This window comes from Quercus suber, unplaced genomic scaffold (assembly GCF_002906115.3).
Source record: "Quercus suber isolate HL8 unplaced genomic scaffold, Cork oak 2.0 scaffold_320, whole genome shotgun sequence".
In the NCBI taxonomy this organism is placed as follows: domain Eukaryota; kingdom Viridiplantae; phylum Streptophyta; class Magnoliopsida; order Fagales; family Fagaceae; genus Quercus; species Quercus suber.
This window is the reverse complement of record NW_027069774.1, coordinates 511,727-536,190: the sequence shown is the minus strand read 5'-3', so window position 1 is coordinate 536,190 and position 24,464 is coordinate 511,727. Positions and strand designations below refer to the sequence as shown.

Genomic DNA, 24,464 nt, shown 5'->3' with positions numbered 1-24,464 from the left:
GAATACGACGGTTTTTCATATTTTGATTGCCCTAAAATAATGATTGATTACCTTTTGTTGGTTACAATTTTTTTTTTTTAAATGTCGGAACCGTTTAAATGAAATATGTATTAAAAACAAAAAGAAAAGTTCTGTCAATCAAATTAAGACCTAAATGCAAGTACACCCTCTAGGGTTTGGGTTAAGTGTAAAAACATCCATGTTGTTTTAGTTCTTTCTTATAACTCCTGAGGTTCTTTTATATCGCGAAATTGATTGATAAACTAACTTTTGTTAGCTTTATAAGCGAAAAAATCACATAACATTAAGATAATTAGTGACATGAATCAATTGATGAGTCTTTTTAATATAGTCATGTATAGCTGCATGATTTTCTATCCATAAGAACTAACAAAATTAGTTCCGAATATAGAAACCTCCAAGACTTATACAAAAGAATTGAAACTCCAATGAGTTCATCATGTTTTTGCATTTTGACTAAAATTAAAATTGAGAAAATTCTAGAACTTCTACAAATATTAAAATTACCTATGCAATGATGCCAATGAATTTGTCAAACTTAAAAAGGTAGCTTCTAGTACATTTCATATTTGAATTGGGGAAAAAAGCAGAAAGATCAACCTAATTTGATTTTTTTTTTTAGTATTTATATTATTTATCATTATCATTATTTTTTTAGAAGATTATCATTATCATTAGATTAGTCTATTAAGCGTGTCAGTATTAAACTTAAGGCCAAATACCTTAGGTCACTGATAAATAAAATTATTGATCTTTTCATCATCATGAGAGAAAACTTTACATACATATACACTTAGATTAAGTTAAAGTATAATTTCTATTTTGTATAAAAAAAAAAAAAAAAAAAAGGGGGTTTAAATAAACATTGGTCCTGTATGGAAATTATTTCCTCTTAATCTTTTGCCTATATATTTATTTACTATTTTTTAGTTTGGCACAGTTTCTAAAATGTTATATGTGGGGCCTATTATCTAAAAGGATACAGGAGTCATAGGAAATGGGCTTGGGGCCCAACGGCCCAGTCCGAGGACATTCACTTGTCCGAGGATGATTAAAGAAATGTATTGTGGGACCATTATAAGAAAAAGGGATGAAGGTCATGAGCGGTGGCCCAAACCGTGTCCGAGGACAAGACTCATCTCAGATACCATGGTCCGAGGTGGGTATAACTATTTGACTATTCAGGGTACCCCGCAAAGTTACATTAGAACTGGATAGTGAACGTGGAACAAGGGAAGAACCAGGGAAGATAACAAATATCTTCTAGAGCTGCTACCCCCACATTAAATGCTTCCCAACTAACTCTCTGGCAGCATTAATGTGGAGGTGATACCTGAACAGTAATCAAGCAGCCTTATGGCAACTAAGTGAAGGTTCCGGGAGGTGCTGGATGGGACAGAAAGGAGTTCTAAGAACAGAGCCTACACGTGTACGGTGAAAAGAGAGTGATGAACGGAGCATATAACCAGAAAGTGGGTGACATTAGGGGGGGACTTTTTGGAAAAACAGAAGAGAGGGAGAAGAACGAGGGAACTCAGAAAGATACCCCCTGAAACCTAGCCGAGGAGAGTTTTTATCAGACAGTTAGCTTGAAGCATCTTTGACTGCACTGTAACCATGACCTTTTCTATCAAGTAGAACTAGTTCTTGCACTCACACTCTAAAAATTTATTGTTTGGGCTTGTTGGGCTAGAAACCCATCATTTTTCTAGGTCCAATTCAAATTGAGTCCCTACATTATACTTTATATTCCTCAATTTAATTTAACTATGAGCACTAAGCACAAATAATTTTGTCATTTTTATCAACAACAATTAAATTAATCATATGGTTTATTGATCTAATATAACCACATGATTAAATTTAATTGGAGTATCGAAAAAAAAAATCCTTAAAGAATTGTACTTGAGTTTTATTATATTTTAGTTTTAAAGAAAAGTTTTATTATATATATGTGTGTGTGTGTGTGTGTGTGTGGGAAGAGACTAATTTGAATTTAAATGCCACCCAAAAAAATCCTAAGTGATAAGTTGTTATTAATTTTAATATGAATTTATAGCTTAAATTACTTTTTTTGCCCACCTGTAACAACCAATAACAACTTTCTATTTAAGATTTATTCTCAAAATATTGTGGACATAATATTTCTCAAAATTGAATAACACTACCTAGTTAGGCAAAAACAAAATCGAAGAAGATTTATCTCTAAAAACAAACAAGATTTATCTCCAAAATCAAAAGGTTAGGCTATTAGGTAAGGATTAGCACTTTGTTACCATTTGTTGGGTTTATGGGGACCAAATTCTCTCACTTGGTTATTTGCTTTCGATTTAAAAACTATTTGTGGAATGGTAAGAGCCATTTTTATGGAACCAAACTACAACATGGACCACGCATTGAAGACTTGGTCACTTGGGTACAAAATTCACAATCAAACTCTAATTCCATGCCAACAGCTAAACCTTAACTCGTAAAACCATAATTTAAGTTCATAACCTAACCCATGCTGACACCAAAAAAAATACATAAACTAAACTAAGTTACTGTACACTGATACATGGACTTCCAAAAGCGAATGAGTCACATGGAAAAAGTCGCCGCAAAAGCTCACTCATCACAAGCAAAATGGGGACTCCCACACCGTATAACAAAATTTTCCTGAAAATGACGAAAACACCCTTTACAGAACCCAACCGCCAAACGGTAAATCCGTTTTTTGAAGAATCCCGGAAAATCACACAACGTTGTTGCGTGTAAAATGACACAGAAGCGTACGTGGCAAGAAATCTTCAATAATAAGTATACTCTAGTCTTTATTTGTACTTTTTACTTTAATAATGCCTAATCTTTGTTTCTATAAATACTAGGAGCTTTCTTTTTTCCTCTAATTCAAGCTTTCTTGCCAGGTTTTTGTTTTCCTTCTCAAATTCTCTCTCTCTCTCTTTCCCCCAAGAGAGAGACATTCGGTTCAAAATCAGAGATCCTTCATCCAAAGGTATGAACTTCCATTTTTTCTTCTAATAAGCATCTCTAATCACATATAACACGTTCGAATAACCTTTCATTTCATATTTGAGAATGCTTTTTTATATATTAGTTTTCTTTTTTTCATTGGAGAGCAGTGCTTGAACTTTGACGCAGTCAAATGGGCATGATCTTTGGTGGGTTTTAATCTTTCAGATACAAAAAGGTCCAGTTTTGTAGTTTCTCTTTGGTTTAGATAGAAGGTAATTAGTTCTGATCACAAACTTGGTTAAGTTTTTTACTATTGATGAATTCTTTTGTCTTTGTTCTATTATGTTCTTTGATGAATTTCTTTTGTCTCAAGTGAATTTGGTTATCAAGATGGAATTTTTATTGCATGTTTTGCAGGAATTTTTGTATGCATATCCTGCATTGGAGTGTTACAAAACGATGGAGAAGAACAGGGTCGAGATTGAAGAACTCCGGTTTTGGTGTCAATATTGGTAACAAGCATTTTCTTCGCTTTTAAAAAATAGAAGCTTTGTGATAATACCATTTTTAGAGTGTTTTTATTGGTGACCTTAATGTGTTCTGATCCATGACCTTGAAGTTTAGATTGATAGAATTAATGGGTTGTAAATGTTTTTTTTCAAATTGAAGTCATATATTAGAAGACCTTCCCCAGTTCAGTTTGATCTGTTACAGGTTCATAGGAGAAATACAAATAAAATATAGGAATGTATTGCCGCCTAGAAACAAATTAGCAAATGGGTTAGGTGAAATGACCCACAATGTCCCAAGGTCAACATATTATCGAACCAATTAATGCCTCTGCCTTGTTTTTTTTTTTCTTTTTTTTTGATAGGGCCTCTGCCTTGTTGGTTGTTGCTTTCGGTTACTGTCCAATGATAGCAAATTATTGTAAATGAAATAAAAATAAGACAGGGAAGGAATTTATGAGAGTTTCTGAGCCGCAAGTCTTTTAGTTGGGCATCAGGATCATGTAATTAATTTTGATTTATGTCATAGCCGTGTAGTTGGTAATCGGTACTAGATGATAGGCGGTATGTTATTGAAGAATGATACCTGAAACCCTTTAATTTTATGACCATCTCATCATTTCAGTACAAAATTCATCAATGTTTATCTAAAAAATATTGATTGAATAAGTCTTAAGTCTTCCCTCTAGTACTCGTATGCATTAGATGTAAACCAAACCCAATCTAATATATTTTATTATGTTTTATAGCACATGAATTAAATCTCAATTGGTCATCAATTCTGCAGGATCATTGTGGCCATGCTCACAATTCTTGAGAGGATTGGGGATATATTCATTTCATGGTATGTATAGGTCTTTGTATAGATACAACAACGAGTATTTGACTATTTTTATATGTGCAGTATCTTTATTTAAATGGAAACAAATTTATGCTAATCTTTTTTTGAAGGGTGCCCATGTATGGTGAGCTGAAGCTGGCACTCTTTATCTATCTATGGTACCCCAAAACCAAGGTAAAAAAAAGAAGCAATAGTAGAAATCATAATTTCATATATCACCATGTTTATGTCTGAATTATGAAACATTTTTTGTGCATCGTGTAGGGAAGCGGCTATGTCTATGACGCCGTGTTGCGGCCTTTTGTGTCTAAGCGTGAACCAGACATTGACAGGAAGATGCAGGAGTGGAGGTTAAGGGCCTGGGATTTGGCCATTTTCTATTATCAAAACTGCACCGAATTAGGGCAGTCAGCATTCTTCCAAGTCGTTGAGTACTTGGCTGGTCAGTCTGCAAGGTTCAAACACCCTCACAAAGAGGTAGGTTCTCTTATTTCATCTTGTCCCTTCATTCCCCTGTGCATATTTTAACCAGGCTAGTTCATGAGTCCCTAGAGCTTTATTAGCTTCCCACCCACAAAATCAAAATCAGATCACACAGATTTATTGGTACGGAGATTAATGTAATAATTCCATGTCAAAGCCCCCCATTTAAAATTTTTGAATCTCGAACAATTTTGAGGCAGAGGAAAAGAACATGGTCAAATTATACTTATCATTAGAGAGAAGTAATGTTAGTAAATCTCAGTTCCTTTCCCTTGTACCCTTGTACTTTGTAAAGATTCAAACAGTGCCTAATATCCCTTATCATTTTTTTATTTTTTTGGTTAAGCAACATGATAACATCCCTTGCTTCAATAAATAACATTCCAAATGCCTCTTGAAATGTCATCCATGAATTTGAAAAACCAAAGCTAGAATCTTTAACTTGTCATTGCAATACACAACTAGTAATTAGCGTCCTAAACAGCCATGTGACCCCCATGTTGTGAAAAAGATAGATACATATATAGGATGCATGAGAAATCTTCTCAGTACATAACTTACTACAATACTGGGAACATCTTTGCTAATCACCCACATTAATCACCCACATTCATTCAAAACATACAGAAATGTAAATTTAACAACAACAATGTATTCCTCTGATAGATAAGAACTACCATAATTCCCATTTGCATTACACATTTTAATTACACCACTCACAACAAGTGTTAGTACTCAAACTCATAACCAAAAAAACCTTTTTGCAGAAAAAGAGCGATAACGATAATTCAAGCACACAACATCCACCCCCAAATGTGCCAACATTCGATGGCACAGCCAACGGCAATGGCATGAAGTGGCCTCCGATCCCAACTGCCCCGCCATTGCCCGGCACCACAATCGACCGCAACGTGGCCGAGCCACCGAAATCAAAACTGGTACAAGTCCTCCTCCAACAACAAAAGCAAAGAGATCAACAATTGGAGCCCGACCGCGCCACCTCCCCTACTAGCCCAAGGCAACAACACCAAGCTGGCCTAAAGTTTAGGCGCTCAAAACCACACCATTGAGAAAGAGACAAAAAGAATTGTACAAATTTGTAACATATAAAAATATTTTTATATATATGTAAAAATTCAAATTCAATTCATTTCATTTCATTATTTCTCTACCATTGTAACATCCACACATTACACATATTTCCTATGCTTAAAAAGCCTTGTACTTTACGACATGTCGTTTTGTTTTTTTCGTTTTGGGTCATTGAGACAATGAAAAAAAAGTGTTTGGTTAAGGAAGAAAGGATTGTTATCTGCAGTCACAGGCGCGGAGTACCTGGTGGAGGAGATGAGTGAAGGCGGGAACGACGTGTCGTCTGAAGAAAGAGAGGAACGAGAGCCAGAGGCGGTGGAGGAAGTGTGGGCCGGAGGAGCCCGGCGAGGACGACATGGGCTGGAGGTAGGCCCAAGCGGCCTGCTTGACGAGGCGGTTGCGGATTGAGATCTCGTACCCGGACGACACGGCGGCGGTGGAGGCCGGGGTGGGGGAGCTCACGGCGGCGTTCGAGGCCGAGACGGGGAGGATGTCTTTTAAGGAAGTGTAGGTTTGAGGAGGAGAGCACTTGAGCGAGAGTAGCTCGTCGTAATCCAATGGCGGCGGACGCGAAACGGTGCCGTTTTGGTGGTTGGGGAAGGTGTTGAAGCTTTGGAGCGGTTTCGTCGTTGTTGCGGCGGCGGTGAAGGAGAGTCTTGTGGGGACGACTACGGAGGTGGAGATCGAGTTTCTGCGGCGGAGAGATGATGATGATGATGGTTTTGATTGAGTTTGTTGCGACGGCGGGGGCTGCGGTGGGGCTGAGTTTGTGGCGGCGGAGACGTCCATGGTTTTGAGTAAATTGCAGAGAGATTTTCAGAGAGAGAGAGATTGAGTTTTAGAGATGATGATGAGAAAAAAACAGGCTTTTTTTTTTTTTTGGGTGGCTCTGGCGGCTACCTATTTTGCTAGTTTGCAATAATTGGAGTACATTGTCTATGACTCCATTGTCTATGACTCCGGCTGTGACTATCAGTTTCTGTTTTATATCTGTGCTGAGTGTGCATCTTTGTCTCTCTGTTTTTTATTTTTAGATTCCTTATTATCTGCCTCTATTTCTGATCATTTGTTTTTTTCTGATAATCCTTATCCTGTTATCCACAATCAATTTGACTTTGGAAATTTACTCAAAATATGACTTAGCTGATTAACACTTCATTCCCAACTACCAAATTAAACAAATTTAAATATATTGTTATGTATTAATCTAAAGTATTATAAATTGGGTAATGCCACTATATACTTTATAGTTTTTTTTTTTTTTTTACTCTCATCTAGGTATCAAATTGTTTATGTAATATGCTTTAGATTTTATATAATTTCGTTGATTTTAATTTATGGTTTTTGTGTGATAAGAAACAAATAAGATTGGATTTTGATGTAATGACAAGTACTTTTTATCCAAATGATGATTTTTAATGTTCAAAGTTTGGAGTCAGACAACATCATAACACTATTTGCTTACCAATTTTTTCAAACCTCACACAAGTAGAGCATTTTCTGCTTATTACAATTATTTACGTGATAAGACACATTTGAATGAAATATTGTAGATGATTATTTTCAGTTCATAAATTAAACATGTTATGATTATCTCATAGTCATGCTTAATATCAGAGTTACCATAACTAAAGGTGATTCACAATAGTCATACTTATAAAGTGGATGATGAAAAGATATATATAACGTCCAAAATAAATGATATTTGAGACTAATCAACATGATGGAAAAAATTTTGTCTCGTGAGTGGGTGATTTTTATAGTCTTGCATTGACTAGGAAGTAGAAAAGGTTGATTCGTATTCAATTTCTGATTTCTGGTGCTGTTGGTAATGGCATTATCGAGTATTGACTCCATGCCTACTTTATAAACAAAAATTGGTGACCCACTTCAAGTACTGAGTGATCACTATTGTTCGTTCAAAACATTGTCACTTATAACCTTTTTTTTCTTTTTTTTTAATAAATGAAAGCTATTCACTTTATTTATCATTAATGTCAAGTTGATTATACATATACTAGTGCTTGATGGATATCGATTACAATATTTGTGAAACATTTGGATCAGTTCGAAAGAAAGATTGAACAGAATATAAGAAAGTGGTGAAATTGCAGGAAATTAGGTTGGATGTAAATTTTGACAAATTCACCATTGAATTATATTTTCTTCTTATATTTTTCTTGTTTGTAAAAATTTTTAGAAGATCAAAAATCAATAGTTATGTTATCAACCAAATATTTAAATTTCAAGTGTTTATAATTTAAAATCGTGCATTAAAAATAAGTTTACGAATCAAATAGTAAATAATATTGACTTACATAAAACTTGACATGCGTGTTAAAAATATAAATAAATAAACATGTAATTCAACCGTTAAAATTTCAAAATTATAGTCATGTTAATTCTTTTAGTGAGAATTATAATCTTAGACTACAATAAAATTTAGAGCCAAACTTTTTTCTATTTTATTTTTACCACTAAGCATCATGTGTGGTGTGAATTCTTCTCAACAAAAAAAGTGTCTTGGAAAATATTTACAGCAAACTTTCCATCACTTGTGTCCACAGTGGTAAATGGGTTGACAGAAATGTAACCATTGAAAGTGTGATAGACGATAGAAAAGCCAGTGTTTCTATCCTTTTCTTGAAAGAGGCCCACACAGAGCAAACCAAACAGTCATATACTTCCTCCATTGGGTACACATTTTCACGTGTGAGACACTATATATGTTTTATATTTATAACTTATTTTAGCGAGTATGAAGCAAGTTTCTCTATCGGAATCCTGGTCCACTTCGATAATTTGGCTCTATCTTAGTCCAGGTCTCTTAAGCACATGCATAAAGTCGAGTTTATGCTCATTTGGTTGAATTTAATAGGTGCATTATCTAATTTGCGAGCTGCTAGGTGACTTTTCTCACTTTGTTTAGGTACCCAATTCCCAATAAATAAATATACCCTGTAACTTTATGCTCAACCAACCACAAAGTGCCGCGTGTCTTGTCTTGTCTTTCGTTAAATAAATTTGAGAAGCCATTTCACATCTTATTAATTTAAACTAATCCGACAGGTTGTTGAGAACTGATGCACCATAAAGTATATGGTCTTGTGTCCTTACTGTTCATGCAATGGAAGCATTAGCATTTTGTTGTGTTTTGCTAACCAGGATTGCTTTTTATTTATTTTATGGGTCCAATTAATAAGTGCTGTTTGGACATTTGTTAATAGACTATTTTAAAAAATTTTAATATCACTTTCATAGAAAATATAAAAAACCATTAAAAGAGTCAATTACTTTTTTCTTTTTCCATAAAAAATTTCTAAAGATATTTTCTAAATCAATACCCTTAAAATATTCGCTAACAATTCCTTTTTTTGTATAGTATAAAATATCACATTACTATATTCTTATACCTGAGAAGTAGGTAATAATTGTACCATGTTTTTGTTAATATTTTCCTTAAAATATTCATTAACATTTCCCTTTTTTTATTGGTGTGAAATATCACGTTACTATATTCTTGTACCTGAGGAGCACATAACAATTGTACTATGTTTTGGTGGTCAGATCCAAGAAATTATAAGATCCTCATGATAAACCACATCGCTTGTCCACCATTCCACTAAAAGATTTCCACTTGTTAAAATTGTTGATTTAGTTTAACAAGTCATGTTTAAAAAAAAAAAAAAAATTAACCATAAACTAACTAAACCATTTTTAATAGGTTAGAGTCTTTTAGTGAAATGGTGAATAAGTAATGTGATCTATCATGAGAATGGTATAATTTCATTAAATCCTCTCAAAGTGATTGTATTCCTTTCATTGTTTCCGTAGATAAATTTGATAGCCCTAGAAACCTAGGATAATGTTTGTGAGTTGCTTTCCAAACTCAATAGTTCGGTTATCCATTGCAGAGCCAAAAATAGACACTATTACTTTACACGTGATTATGCTCTCTATATTTCACTGACTACTTGCATATTAAACACTTATATATAAAACGTACTTCTTAACCAGGATGCAAGACATGTTAGAGGTGCCAGCCAGATTGAAAGAGCTCCATTGAAGTCAAAGTCGATGTTGACTTCACAAACTGCTGCTTCAATAAAATTTTGAACTTCATGCGACAGATGTTACTTCTTCCTCATGTTACAATTGACTGCTTGCACTTGCAGCAGATAGAATCTGAGAACAGTTAAACCTAGTAATGCTTAACACCCTGGTAAATTCAAATTCCTCATGAAATTTGCATAAAAACCTACTCTCATGAATGCTTATAGATGTTATATTTACACACTTCAGCAGAAACAGAAGACAATACCTTTTCAGTGAATGTGCGAAACACCTCCACTCCCATAGCTTTATCAAGTTCCTAACAAGTAAAAATAGGATTTAGCTGACAGTCATCCATGCTTGCTCAATCAACAATTCAAGTTACCAATGATATTGCTATAAACAAGTATTTAATAAGGAAAAGACTTTATCTTGATTTAAGGAAGGATTAAACTGCTTACATTCTCTGCATCTGGGGAACCATCAATATTGTAGATGAGTTTCTGGAGGTTTCCATCCTTCAAAGCATCCCGAATTTCACTGGAAGAAGCTGCACAAGGAAACCCAAAGAATTTACATCTAATGGGAACTATCTAACCAGACATCATTTCAGGACTGAAACTTTTTAAATAACTTCTTTTATACCAACAGATTCACAGATTCATTATAAGGAAACAGTCAGTCTTCTCAAATAAAATTTCTAAGCCGGATAACATTCAACAATAGGTCAATATACCATGTGGCAGGAGATCCAATCACCTACAGACACACTAAAAAGATTTTTACTAGCTGAACCTAGCATAAACATAAATGTGAGAATTACTCAACTATAAAAGTGTACCTAAAATACCCATAAATAGAATAACACCCTCTAGAGACAATTGAATTTAAAAAGATTTACAGGAAAAAGAAAAAGGCATAATGGGGGAGAGGAATGAGACAAATATATATATATATATATCAACTGCATTAAAAATGCATACCCCTAGAAACCTTTGCAGCTTCTCCCCTCACTGTGTATTCTTGTTGCAGATTCCACTTATTGTTTAATCTTTTTTTTTCATTGAAAAAAGGAAGAAGAAAAAGGAGAAGGTGAAAATCCTTTTATTTATAAAAATAAATAAAAGGTTGTTTATCCTCTTTCTGGTTTTGCTTTTAGAATTGCACTCTAGATATTTTGGGTCAGATTTGGAGTAGCCTATTTGACTCTATTGATTCACCTTTATAAATATTAATCCATTCTCAGAGTTTCCTTTTGTCCCAGACATTTTTCCCCTTTGCTAAACTTGATTCCAAGAAGGATGTTATGTGATAATATGTATCTCATCAAATTGTTGATTTACTGCTCCTGCCCATGGCAATCTCTTCATATTTGAACGCACTATATCTTATACAATGCGCACAGTCATAGTTAGTTACTTAGATTTTTTTTTTTTTTAATAAGTTGGTGGGGGGACAAAAATAACCAAAGAAAGATGGATTTTTTATTGCATGTTTTGCAGGAATTTTAGGTGGGTTTTAATGTATAGGGAATAGAAATGTTGGGAGATTTCATAACCAGATGTCTTGTGTATGTTCTTGCTGCACTCATATATATTCTAATAGATGTTTATCTTAGATCTTGATTTTTGGAATTAGAAAGATTTCTTATTTGTATTTGTATTTTAAGATTATTTCGAGATAACTCAATCACATAAAGAGCCTGGTTTTTCCTTTCTCGCCAAATCATCCAACTAGACAAAAAAGGGTTTCCATAATCATACTAATTCTATGCTCAATCAAACATGCATTTACAACACACTAAAAACTTCAAAACTATCTTAGGTATTATCCACTGGAACCCAAAGAGAGAACACTACTGACTAAAAAATCTCTTGCAACTAAGCAGTTCAACAAATGACGTTCAACTGCCCTATCGCTAACTTCACTCAGACCACCAATACATAGTTTTTGTAGGTGCGTTAGTACAAATATGGAACACAATACCTAAAGAAAGACCCGCCCAATGTATGTCGTACAAACGCAGACATTATATATACCATTCCTCATTAACCTTCAGCAAATTCTATCCTCTCCTACATAGGTTCCTTCATACAGCAAATACTGAACACAATACCTATGTGGGCACCAGACAAACCATTCATATTTAACCTCCAGCAAGTTCTGTCTATCCTAATTTGATTGTAATAAATTAAAAAGAGGCCCAACCTATCTCACAAACTTGAGATTCTAGTATCAAGTCTACTTGAAATACCTAGATATGAAGCACATACACATCCTTATCCTCAGCAAAAAGAAAAAAACAATCACCGAACAAGTTTTTAAAGCAACCTCTTCAGTCTCCAGAAGCATACATTATGCAGAGAAAACAAACCAACTACAATCATCAATTTCAAACTTAATATATTCTGAAATAGTTACAAACTCCATTTTTGCTTTTCCAAAGGCCCAACCACAAGATTCTCTTACAAAATTATAAGACACTAACCCCAAATTTACCATTACAACTTCAATGCCTTTCCCACAATCTGTACAGCAACTAGGCTTGCCCATCGTAATTTGTCATATTCAAGTTCTCTATATTGTCTGTTGAAATCTACACGATAACATGTATATATATTTTAAAGAAGTTTAGACCCCAAGGGGAGGGAGAAGGGGAGATTCCAACTAGTGACCTCGGCTTCTTAAGGCATAATGTGCTACCTTGGGGCAATCTACATGATAAGATTCAAAACCTGGCATACAGTAAGTATGCAATAGAATGCAACACTTTTTCCAAGTAGCACACCTCAAGTATTTGTATAAAAGAATTTTCTATGGTTATACTTATACTCCTGAGCTATTTGAAAACCCATACCTATAGCCTCTAGTTGCAACTTTTGCAGCACATCCCCAGGTTGTTCAGCAGTCAATGGTCTCTCTACAAGTGATTCGGGAACAGGAGCTGCAGAACATGAAAAAAAAAACAAAGTTCGTTATAAAAAATTTAAATAAACAAAGCTAATCTGATGCGGCTAGATGTTGAGTTATTGACCCTACAGAGATCCCCTGTTACTTGGCTCATCAGAGGTAAGCCTGAAATCCCTGTAATGCAAGGTGAGTATAAGATTGACTGAACTTTTTGAACTTCAGGTTCTCAACAAGGCATTTGAATTGAAGGAAAAATAAAAATACAAATACAAATACATGGTAGTACATCATGAAAGGATAACAAGTTAAAAAGGAAGGAGCCAAGAGCCTTGTAGCTTAGTGGCATAGGCTACTGTCCTTTATTAGGAGTGAAAAGCCTACCAGCAACATGTCTGTACAATTTCCACATGCTTATGAAATAGTACCACATGATTATATCTAAAAGCCATCATCAGGAACCAAAGATAAAAGGATATGTACAGTATTAAAATAGTTCTAAAACATTAGCAATTAACATGAAACTAAGGTAGTATAATTCTTACTTGGTTTTTCCTCAGATGATACTGGCTTAGCACAAGGGATTTCTGCATCATTCATGTAAGCCCACATTAGTTCTCATTACCAAAACAATTCACAATATTCCTTGTTAATTAGTGGTTGTTTAGTCTTGCAGCTCGTTTAGGAGGAGGTAAAGGAATGTAAAGATAATTTTAGAATAAGATAACACAAATTAGTATAGACTGTATAGTGTCAAGGCGTCAGAAATTTGGCATTTCTTCGAACAATTGGTGTGTGGGGGGCATTATATCAAATTTCATCCGCATGATTGCCTAAGTATCAAGTGGGTTCCAGTTAGCTCAATTTGTAAAGCCTATTGTCATTGAATAAGGAACCTGCAATCAAATCCCTCCTACACTATTGATGTTTTGGCTTGACGGTAAAAAACAATCATCATGTAGCGGACACCACAGGTTAAAAATGCTGTCATAGAGTTACTGTTTATTTAGACATCCCAAAAAGGCAACACCAATAATCCAACCCAAAACTATCAATGGGTTTGTTTTGTTCTAATAGAAAGGAAAAGGAGTGAATCCTATAAAAGACTTAAACTAAAAGAGATAGATACATAATTGAGAATTTTAATTGAGCAAAATCCATTCTATAATATTCTTTATGTCTTTCTTTCTTTCTTTCTTTTTTTCTTTTTTTTTTTTCTTATTCTTAGTTTGAGTTTGTACATAAAGTAGTAAAGAGAAAAGTGGGCATTGGCATACCTTTGTGTTTCTTGAAACAGACAAGGGAACAACTGCAATTGGAACAAGAAAATATGTCATTGAAAGTCTTTTTATACAATTTTGTTATAGAGAGAGAGAGAGAGAGAGAGAGAGAGGGTTTGATTGTGAGTTAGACTTACTAAGGAACAAGACATGAGGGACACTTGTACTTTGAAAGGGCTTCATTGCAGACTTCACATTTTCGAGGACCCATTTTTTCAAACACACGGACACGGTGCCGCCCGCGATTCTCTTCTCTTCTGCTAGGTCGGAATCAGTTCTCTCTCTGTTTTCTGTTTTTTGTTTTTTTTTTTTTCTTCTTTTCCCTTTTTTTTTTTTTTAATTGTGAAGCGCACCGTTTTACTTAATCCCGCACATAATAAGACGTTATACTCTTTCTTTTTTTCCCTCCTTGAAAAATGAGGCGTTATTTACTTATTTACCCCCCACCGCCGCACCTGTTTTTTTCCCCTGAAACAAGTCTAAACCATTAAAAAAAAATCAGACAAGCAAATTTTTTTTAGATGACGGCCAAGAACTTACTATGAGCATAGCTAAACATACTCTATTCACAACAACCAAAAAAAAAAGAAAAAAAAACACAGAAATACACTATAATTATTTCAAAACAAAATGAAGTGCATGCTTGGGAGTGGAGGACAAATTAAAATTATTTTATTATTCAGCTTATTTTTGCTATTATTTATAAATCTCACTGCACTTTTTGACATTATTTATAGGTACCACTGTACTATTTCAACTAACTTTTACCTTTATTTACAGTACTTTCAATAATAATTTTTCAATTTCAGCAAAATAAGTGGTATCCAAACACACATGAAATAAAAAAATAAACTGTGGTGCCTAAATCCAAAATGCTCGATGATTTTTGGGTCAGACTCCCAATTTATCTGTTTAGATGGGTATGAAATTTCCTACAATGGGAAAACCTCCTAGAGTCAATCCAACAGCCTAAGGGAAGGTTCTTGAGCCCACTCTATCCTCTTTTTCCTCCTATGTATGCTTCCCGAGAAGACCCAAGTTATATTGAGCTGAAACCTTCTCTCCCTCTTTGGTCATTCCTCACTCTTCTCTCACGTATCTCTTCCTAAAAAATGCCAACCCCCCATTCTCTACCCCACTTTCCCTTTTATAACACCCTCCAAGCGAGGTCCCAATGATGATGTTTCATCCATCTTGTCACATAGACTCCACTTCCATTCAAGATTCTTGATCAAGTATGGCCTTTTGAGGATTTTCTTAAAACTTGCACCTGACGCCAAATAGTGCTTGGCTGGCGATTTCCCCCCAAGGCACTATCATTCTCATCTATTCGAGGCAAATTTGGTCTCCAACCTATCGAGGGCTAACAGGCTGGTACCAACCCGATATTGGGTCCCAACCTCATAACCATACAAAGGCTAATGGGTTGTGCGCCAACCTACTACTAGGCCACGACCTCTTAACCATACCAAAGCTAATGAGCTGGGCCCAAACCTAATGCCCGTATATAAACCATGTGCATTATATAACATTTTACTATTTTAGCACCACCTAATGTTGCAACCTCATTCTATTATTATTATTATTATTATTATTTCAAATGCAATTGTTTTTTTTCATAAAATATAAATTTCATATATATTCACTTTTATCGATGAAAAAAAATTAATATCAAAATGAAAAATATAAGAATCACACTCAAGCTTAGTAAATTATCAAATAGGATAATTTAAGCACTTATGATATTAGTATCCCTTTGAAAATTGAAACAGATATAAGCTTTTTTTATTAAAATGAACATGACAGCATTTGGATGCTATAAGTAATTCCAGAACAATAAATCTAGCATCACAATAATTTTTATAAAATATTTCACAAATGTAAAAAATATGAATGATAAATGATAAAGCAATGCCATTGATGATTCATACCAAAAAAAAAGCAGCTGTGTTTGTAGTATCACACTACTTGCTCCAAAATGTTTGAATACCCAATCTCCGCTCCAACTTTTCTACTCATTTATGTGGACGAATTTGTTTGTGCATGTCCCAAAAAAGTGCCCATATTTCATGAAAACGATTTCTCATTGGTAAATTAGCCAAAACCAAATCCCCGCCAACCAATGGCTGAGGTGTTGCAAACTTGCAATCACTAGTGAGGAAGCGACTCCTCCAGACTAGAAACTTTTTATTATATATTGCTGCTTTTGGTTTTGTGGCCCTTTTTCTTTTGGGGGTCTCATTTATACTTTTTTAGTTTTGTGGTTCTTGAGCATGCGCAAGTGCGCAACCATCCTTTGTCCGAACCTACATTTGAGACAAGGGATTGTAAGCATTATATAGTCATTCACTCTCAAGTCTCTCATCAGCCACAAAAGTTGCACGCACATGAGCCTACAATGTAGATGTCTAATCTAATGAGTGCCTATTTTAACCATGATATGGCCGGCTGCCACCAAAAATTGATGCAATTGACATCAGAGTATTCAACTTATAGGTCGATTTGCCACTGAAGTTATAATGGTCAGTAGTTTGTCCACTATACAAGTAAAATCTTTATGGTTCAACTGACACCTCTTTTAATATTTCCAACAAAAAGGTCAAAGAATCAAATCACTCCTCCCCAAAAAAGTTCATCCACTATTCAGTCTCCTTATGTAATATTTTTTAAGCTTGATTGCATTTCAGAAGCAAGTTGCTTGCTTTTTTCTTTTCTTCTTTTTCCTTTTTTTTTTTTTTTTAGCATGTGAAACACTCATATTTGAAAGTAAGCTCTCTACCAATGGGAAGAACCGCACATGCCACTAGGCTGCAAAGCCCATGGCTTTTAGCTCTATCATATGCAGCTAATAGATCCACCAGAAAAATAAAAGGTAGCTTATAGCACATACAAGTATTTCTGACCAGGTAGGAACCACTAACCTGAAAAATAGAGGGAGAACATAAAAAAAGGAGAGAAGAAACTCAAGATGGAAAGAATACCATAGCTGAAGTTTAATCCAAAAGAATACTATCAAAATCAAAATTTCCAAGTAAGATTCAATGTCAATATTTGAAAATCAAATCTAAATGACAAGATAAACTGGAAGAAGTGACGTAGGAAATAATTACTTACTCCAACCCCCCAAAAAAATGCACGAATAAAACAATACAGCTCTATCACCATAATGGCATGTCAAATGCTTACAACCATAGTTTATACCACAGATTAGGACCATACATTATCAATCTGGGGCAGGAGATCTAGCTGCCGCCCTACATCTGGTATACAAGCCTTGCAACATGTTTTTACATTCGCAACATTTACAGAGTTGCCTCAACTTTGCAAAAGACACCAAGGTGCTGCATAAAAAAAATAAATACGCATATAATGAGATTATGCTTGTAAACTCTATCTTTGTTTGTTTCTTGCGTTTGCCCTAACTTTGTCCAACCCACCCATACTAAATGTAACCATTCTACCTTCCATGCTAAAGATCCACCACCTTAATTCCAAGAGTGTCCTTTTTTTCTAAGTCCAAGACGTACGCATTTTAATCATGCCATGGGGGCCCCTAAACTGTACAGTATAAGAATTACTCCCAGCTTGCCTTCCATTAGCTTCATCCAAAAGCTTCCCTAGCATTCATTCACCAAGCAACCTTTTGGCATCTTTCAGCAATGATTTAAAGACATAAAGGCTACTGGCATACAGACATAATTTTTCAATTTAGCTCATTAGCAAATCAATATCCATTCATCTTTGGGTAGAGTCAAAAGCTGTAGATGGCACTTCAGCCATTCCAGATAATGGAGTTTGTGACCTTGGAGTACTAACATCAGGTATCCCAAAGTCAGGGTGAAGCATATCCATCCCACTCCATTCAATACCTGCTGTAGTTGGAATCAAAAGGAATTGAACATCCAGTCAGATGAAAATTATGTTCAAAAAAATAAAAAGAGCGTTAAAGTGGTATATACCGTCTGTTTTCCACATATCTGTTATGCTAACTTCAGCATCTGACAGAAGCCAGTAATCTGCATCATTCTGCGATAATAACAAGTAACAAATTAACTATCAACCAACTCATTCATATACCTTACCTTAGTTAACTCTGTCTTCAGAAATCTATGATATCTCGGTAAAAATTAGATATAGGAACAAATTACTCAGAATATCTACACTTACATCAACATCTGAGGGAACAATTTTCATCATGCCCCCAGCAAACTCCTGTGAAGCATTAAGATCAGAGCACATTTGATGACTGTGTTGTGCCTGAGGCATAACTTCCTTCATGGTGCTATTGGCATTGACCACTTCGTCAGTGGCCGGGTTATCGTTAGACCCTGAGCTTGAAACCATTGGGAAGCTCGCAGGTGGCTCAACACTATTCATCTCCTCAAACTTCTCCTCAAATTGACTATAAAACAATCAAGGGGAGTTTCAAAGGAAATTAAAAGAAAATTTTTATTTTAAAAAAAGAAGGGAAAGAGAAGAAAATTTAAAACAAAGAATTTCCAACACATGCAAGATTAGCACCTGACAAGGTAGACATCGATAGGGCCCATTGCGCTTCTAAGAATAACCCTATATCTTCTCTGTGGATAGTCAACAGCCTAATGTATATAGAAGCACTGTCAACCATCATATCATATGTTAAATATAACATGTACCTTCCTTCAATTTTTATGACCTGGACTTACCTCATCTGGATCTGGGACTTCCAGTGTGGTTCCATGTGGAGCTTTAATTGCTAACAGGGTTTCATTCTGCCAGAGAAAGCGCTAACCAGATTAACTAAATAGCTGAAACACCATAAAGATAGGTAGAAAAGTGGGAAACAATTACATTTACTCTAAATCAGTATAACACCAAATGAACTGACCTGGAGGCAGGGTAAGCCCTTAATATCTTCTTTGGTTACAAAAAGCCACCTAATATGATGAATATAAAGTCATTAGGTTGCAGTTTTTATATACCATTTGAGTTTTTTTCCCCTATAAAAAAAATAACTGGAAAAGATTTACTTTTTCTTGTTTTCATCTTCACTCAAATCCCTCAATCTTTCCTGCATTTCCCTGCAATAGCTTTAAAGCATCAGCCAAATTCAACCATTTGAAGACAGCATCATTTATTACTTTGACAAGGAAATTGGGTAGATAACCTTATCTGATCATCTAATGTTCGCTCTTGCATGGTAAGGTTTTCAACTTCTGCCTGCAGAAAAAGACACAAATCTTCATCTTCCATGAAAAATTATTGAATTGTTTGCCTTTCTTTCCTTTCTTTTCATCCTTTCTTGGATTCACAGTATGGTTATCATTCTATACTTATTGGATGTCACTGAAGGGACATCAGAGGTTGTAAATCCAGCAATTCTTCAATACCTCACGGACATTTACAAATCATGAAAAAAGTAAATGGAAACATCCTAGCCGCTAATACTTGTAAAAAACATATTTTCCTGTGTATGCATCACAAGAAAGCAATATCCAGATCTGCATACCTGTAGTGCAGAGGCGTCATCTTCAACCTCCCCTGGCCTTAAAGCATCTAATCCCCTAATCAGTCATTCAACCAACTTTCGCATAAGTAATCATGTTCTTCAAATGCTAAAATGAATCTCAAATCAAAAGCAGAGCAAAATCATATGTTTTAAGAACAAAAGTAACAAGTATTACTTCCAATGTATTCTGTTCTTGAGTTTCTTTTCAATGAGTCCAATGCCTTCCAAGACATTTGTTATGTCATATATTCGCCTCTTTTGCACCTGTATCATTAGAAACCCTCAAATTAGCATTTAATATAGAAAAAATGCATACAATCAGATAGCTTAATGATCACCTCCAAAGTTTCTGCCGCTTTGTTTAGGTCAAGATTACCATCCTCTGCTTGCTTGAGCAAATTGATGAACTTTTTTGTCAACAATCCTGTAAAGTTCTGGCACTTTGTCACTCTTTACACATATGACAGCTTCAAAAGCTATATAACGCAGACATTATTACATACGAAGAAATCATTTAGACCGACATTACCTAGGGAACTGTCGTAACGACAACTGCCAGGAGTAAGAGGAGATGGGGAACCTGCATGATAATAAAAACTATCTTGTTAGATCTTATTTTTCTAGCAACACTGGACAAAGTACAGACTGTATTATGACCAAATCCATCTAGGATGAGAAGCAAATTTAGTACCTATACAATCCAACATAATTTGTTTCAAGCACAATCATTTGTCAAAGCTGATATTTGATAGTCTAAATTAACAAAGGGAATGTGGGAAAAATGTCTCACCACAAATTTAGTGCTTATACAATCAAGCACAATCATTTGTCAAAGCTGATATTAGATAGTCTAAATTAACAAAGGGAATGTGGGAAAAATGTCTCACCAGCATTTGCCACAGGTGTCTGAGGCCCAGATCTGTTGCCCTTTGTACCCTTTGACCTGTTGTATATCCTTCCCCCTTTTGCAGAAACGGGTGTCTTGAGGGGGCTGTTTACTACACTAGTGTATCCAGGACTGTTAGTCCAGTCAATAGACTGAACTTCATTGTCGTCTGTTCCATTCTTCCGCTTTAATAGCTGAGAATCACCGGCAGCTTTGTGAAATTATGTCAATGACAGTTACATGACTAACTAACCACTATACTATTCCATATGTATCCTTTAGTTAGTAATAATGTGATACTACTAGATACATATGTTTATGGTGGTTTTATGATTGATTCCATGATGGAAACAACTAAAGTGAGATACATATTGCACTTGAATTTTAGTCTGCAGAAGGCTGGATAATGCAAACCTTTGAAGAAACTGCAAGCCCTTCCAATAGTTCAATTCATCATGAGTATAGTTAAGTTCATGACATCATGTATATCCATTACATACCAGAAATAAAGAACTAATTAAGATTTCTAACTTTTTTTTTGTTACAGGCAGCAAAGCAATAAAAGATTGAGATAAAATAATTTAACGCACACACATACATAAACTAAGCTAGTTCACAAACTCAGTCACTGATATTGAACCCTATGCTTGCTGCTGGAGAAAATTAAAATGAAGTCCACTAATTTTTAATTTTCTTTCGTTCTTCTTCTTCTCTTCTTCTTATTCTTTATAGGAAAATTCAACCTTCACGCCTATATTATTATGAATTGAACACATGTCCTCAGCCTTTGCCCCTTAATTATGGGGGGAAGGAGATTCAATTTAGTCTAAAGACCATTGTCTAGTCCACTGTCAGCTTTTCAAAATGATCACAGAAAAGTTCACTAATAGGGACACATGGTCAATCCACAATATCACCTCCAAACAATCCATGTCCAAGTGGTGATCCTGTTCTGATATCATTAATGCAGATGAATCAAAATTAACCAAAACAAAGAAGAAAAAAAATTCCAATAAGCTTCTTCAGATGCCTAAACTTCTCTTCATGTTCATGCACGTGAACTTCTAAGGTTACTGTAGTTGCTGCAGCAAAAACAATGTATATACATCTGTAGTGAAAAATATAGAACTATCATGAAAATTGGAGCTTTCTTCATATTGTTGAAGAGTGAAAACAATTATCCACAACAACTTCTAGAGGTCAGTAGCAACTTTTGCTTGAACCAGCAGCCCGCCCAACACAGACAGGCAGCCACTCGCCTCATGCCAAACAACAAGGACGCAGTCATCAGAATCAATCTAAAACACCACATACATAATAGCAATACACAAGTACATGCAGTCACCACCATATGCTACTTAATATTCCATTTATTCATCCACCTTAAAGCTTTTCACAAATTACGGGTTTCACAAAATGTGACAATATTAGCAGCTTCTTAAAAACAGCAGTCCCAATATCTTCCACGGCAAACGTTTACATTCAAAACGAGCCTTTAGTTACACGCCATGATGTTAAAAAAGACAGTACTTCGTGTACCCATCAATTCTATTAGAAATATCTTTTTAAACCTTCCCTTTGTTTGAATTACATATTCAAACAAATTCTTCAACATAATCTAGAGAGAGCTTTACAATCCCCTATTGACAAATAATCACCATAAAATTTGACTAAATTGCTGAAGAATTAATAGCAAACCTAAATTCAACTACAATAGTCCACTCCAAATCCAAATTTTCCATATAGCACTACATCGTAGCCAAAATTAAAATTAAATTAAAAAAAAGTGTCGCTCTAAAAATTTGACAGAGCCTCATAAAGCGAGAAACGCGCCAAACAAGCTTGAATTTGTTGCAATCATTATCAGCCACCAAAAATCAGAATCAAAATCGAAACCAAAATCAAAATCAAAGCAATTGTACTATTAATTTAGTTCAGATTATTATCCAATAATTACGCTATTATATGACAAGCAAAGTGCCTAACCACAAACTCAAATAAAAGAGGAAAAAAAATTAAAAAAATAATAATAATAATAATAAATAATACTGTAACAAACTTACGGGAGATCTAACCACAAGAGCTTCGGCTTCACGATCGGCGACGACGGAGGAGAAGCGGTGGTAATCGTCGGGAGGGACGAACGGCGGCTTGGTGGAGGCGAGCACGGCGAGGTTCCGCTTCATCGGCGGCGGCGGAGGGAGGATCTGCGACGCGACGGTCGGCGGAGGCGGCGCAGGGCGGTTCGGAGCTCGAGCGCCGCCGGACATGGATATAGGAGCGAAGCGGTCGAAACTTAGGTTGTGAGAGAGAGAGAGAGAGAGAGAGGTTTTGAGGAATTGGAAGAAGCGGAGAGAGAGGCGAAAGTGCAAGAGGTTTAGAGAGAGAGAGGAAAACGGGATCTGTGGGTTAGAGAGAGAGAGAGAGAGAGGGGGGAAAGAGGGGTTTGGGGGAAAGTGAGAGTGAAAGAGGAGAGAGCAGAAAACGAGGGAAGGAGGGAATTTTTAGTTTCGGATATAGATGTGGAGGGAACACGGCGGATTTCTAATTTTATCAACGGGCTTTTCTTTTTCTTTTCTCTCCTCTTTTTTTTTTACCCTTATGTTTAAGGGTTATGTATCTTTGCCCCAAAAATCTGTCTACTTTATTTTAAAGTTATTATATCGTCTTAAGGCGTATATTAATTATCTATTTTATAAAAAATTTTATAAAAAAATTGTCAAAAATAACGTATACCTTAACGAATATATTAATAAACCATTTTAAAAAAAATTATAGGGAAAAAGTTATTGACTTTTTTTACAGTTTTTTTAATTTTTCATAAAAAAATTTCCTAAAATAAATAGATAATATATATACCCTAAAAGTTAAAAATCTTCATATGTTATATAAGTTCAAGTACATTAGTTTAATATATTAGCCAAAATAACATGTTTATAATCCCTTTTCTTTTTTGTCCCTTTTTTTTTTTTTTTGAGAATCTTTTTATTTTGTCTCCTTGTATTAGCGAAACACCCTAGAAAAAAATAAAAATAAAAATGGGAAAGAGGGGTTTGGGGGAAAGTGAGAGTGAAAGAGGAGAGAGCAGAAAACGAGGGAAGGAGGGAATTTTTAGTTTCGGATATAGATGTGGAGGGAACACGGCGGATTTCTAATTTTATCAACGGGCTTTTCTTTTTCTTTTCTCTCTTCTTTTTTTTTTAACCCTTATGTTTAAGGGTTATGTATCTTTGCCCCAAAAATCTGTCTACTTTATTTTAAAGTAACCATCTATTTTACAAAAAAATTTATTAAAAAATTGTCAAAAATAACGTATACCTTAATGAATATATTAATAAATTATTTTAAAAAAAATTATAGGAAAAAAGTTATTGACTTTTTTTTACAGTTTTTTTAATTTTTCATAAAAAAGTTTCCTAAAGTAAATAAATAATATATATACCCTAAAAGTTAAAAATCTTCATATGTTATATAAGTTCAAGTACAATGTTTAATATATTAGCCAAAATAACATGTTTATAATCCCTTTTCTTTTTTGCCCCTTTTTTCTTTTTTTGAGAATCTTTTTATTTTGTCTCCTTGTATTAGCGAAACACCCTAGAAAAAAATAAAAATAAAAACTTTACATGTTGGTGTTTCATCCCATATGATTCAAGGGATGTTCATACCAGGATGGTATGACAACTTTCGAGCATTCTTATAATGCTATAAATATATATTTTTTAATCCTTTCTTTATTATTTCACCAATATCAAAAGTTCTATTATTTTATCACTTCATTTAAATATTTTTTTATTCTTTATTTATTTAAATCAATAATTACATCTATTTTTGCTACAGTATTTCATTAAACAAACAATTTTTTTTTAACATCTTGCTATAGTGGGTTGCTAGAGATAGTAGCCCACTGTAATTAGATATCAAAATTAATAACATCTAGCACCTTTGA

At 34.7% G+C, this 24,464-nt stretch overlaps 4 protein-coding genes across 7 annotated transcripts; 1 reads left to right on the top strand and 3 right to left on the bottom strand.

Annotated features, from left to right (window-relative positions):
* Positions 1-3,406: 3,406 nt before the first annotated feature.
* Positions 3,407-6,938, top strand: LOC111998647 (putative HVA22-like protein g). 2 transcript variants are annotated; one of them, XM_065782902.1, is made up of 6 exons: positions 3,407-3,488; positions 4,273-4,329; positions 4,437-4,500; positions 4,591-4,803; positions 5,577-5,898; positions 6,128-6,938. In XM_065782902.1, the coding sequence occupies exons 1-5, from the start codon at positions 3,436-3,438 to the stop codon at positions 5,877-5,879; spliced, it is 690 nt and encodes a 229-aa protein (XP_065638974.1). In that variant the 5' UTR covers positions 3,407-3,435; the 3' UTR covers positions 5,880-5,898; positions 6,128-6,938. The 2 variants fall into 2 exon arrangements, with proteins under 2 accessions (XP_065638974.1, XP_065638973.1); XM_065782901.1 differs by having other exon boundaries at positions 5,577-6,938.
* On the bottom strand, positions 5,945-6,690 carry LOC111998648 (uncharacterized). The gene has a single exon (XM_024030744.2). It carries the CDS (start codon positions 6,688-6,690, stop codon positions 6,118-6,120), a length of 573 nt encoding a protein of 190 aa, XP_023886512.1. The 3' UTR covers positions 5,945-6,117.
* Positions 6,939-9,759: 2,821 nt separating the features above from the next.
* On the bottom strand, positions 9,760-14,476 carry LOC111998646 (uncharacterized). Of its 2 annotated transcripts, XM_065782899.1 has the most exons (8): positions 14,279-14,476; positions 14,139-14,170; positions 13,407-13,448; positions 12,994-13,038; positions 12,812-12,898; positions 10,416-10,504; positions 10,223-10,273; positions 9,760-10,086 (listed from the first exon to the last, which is right to left on the bottom strand). In XM_065782899.1, the coding sequence occupies exons 1-8, from the start codon at positions 14,350-14,352 to the stop codon at positions 10,051-10,053; spliced, it is 456 nt and encodes a 151-aa protein (XP_065638971.1). In that variant the 5' UTR covers positions 14,353-14,476; the 3' UTR covers positions 9,760-10,050. The 2 variants fall into 2 exon arrangements, with proteins under 2 accessions (XP_065638971.1, XP_065638972.1); XM_065782900.1 differs by lacking the exon at positions 12,994-13,038 and having other exon boundaries at positions 14,279-14,472.
* A 2,797-nt stretch (positions 14,477-17,273) lies between these two features.
* On the bottom strand, positions 17,274-23,089 carry LOC111998684 (transcription factor E2FA). Of its 2 annotated transcripts, none has more exons than XM_024030775.2 (14): positions 22,579-23,089; positions 20,517-20,709; positions 20,159-20,209; positions 19,968-20,053; positions 19,805-19,893; positions 19,630-19,684; positions 19,288-19,340; positions 19,151-19,201; positions 19,009-19,057; positions 18,827-18,892; positions 18,663-18,739; positions 18,309-18,543; positions 18,101-18,167; positions 17,274-18,010 (listed from the first exon to the last, which is right to left on the bottom strand). In XM_024030775.2, the coding sequence occupies exons 1-14, from the start codon at positions 22,783-22,785 to the stop codon at positions 17,877-17,879; spliced, it is 1,413 nt and encodes a 470-aa protein (XP_023886543.1). In that variant the 5' UTR covers positions 22,786-23,089; the 3' UTR covers positions 17,274-17,876. The 2 variants fall into 2 exon arrangements, with proteins under 2 accessions (XP_023886543.1, XP_023886542.1); XM_024030774.2 differs by having other exon boundaries at positions 17,274-18,013; positions 22,579-23,088.
* Positions 23,090-24,464: the final 1,375 nt, after the last annotated feature.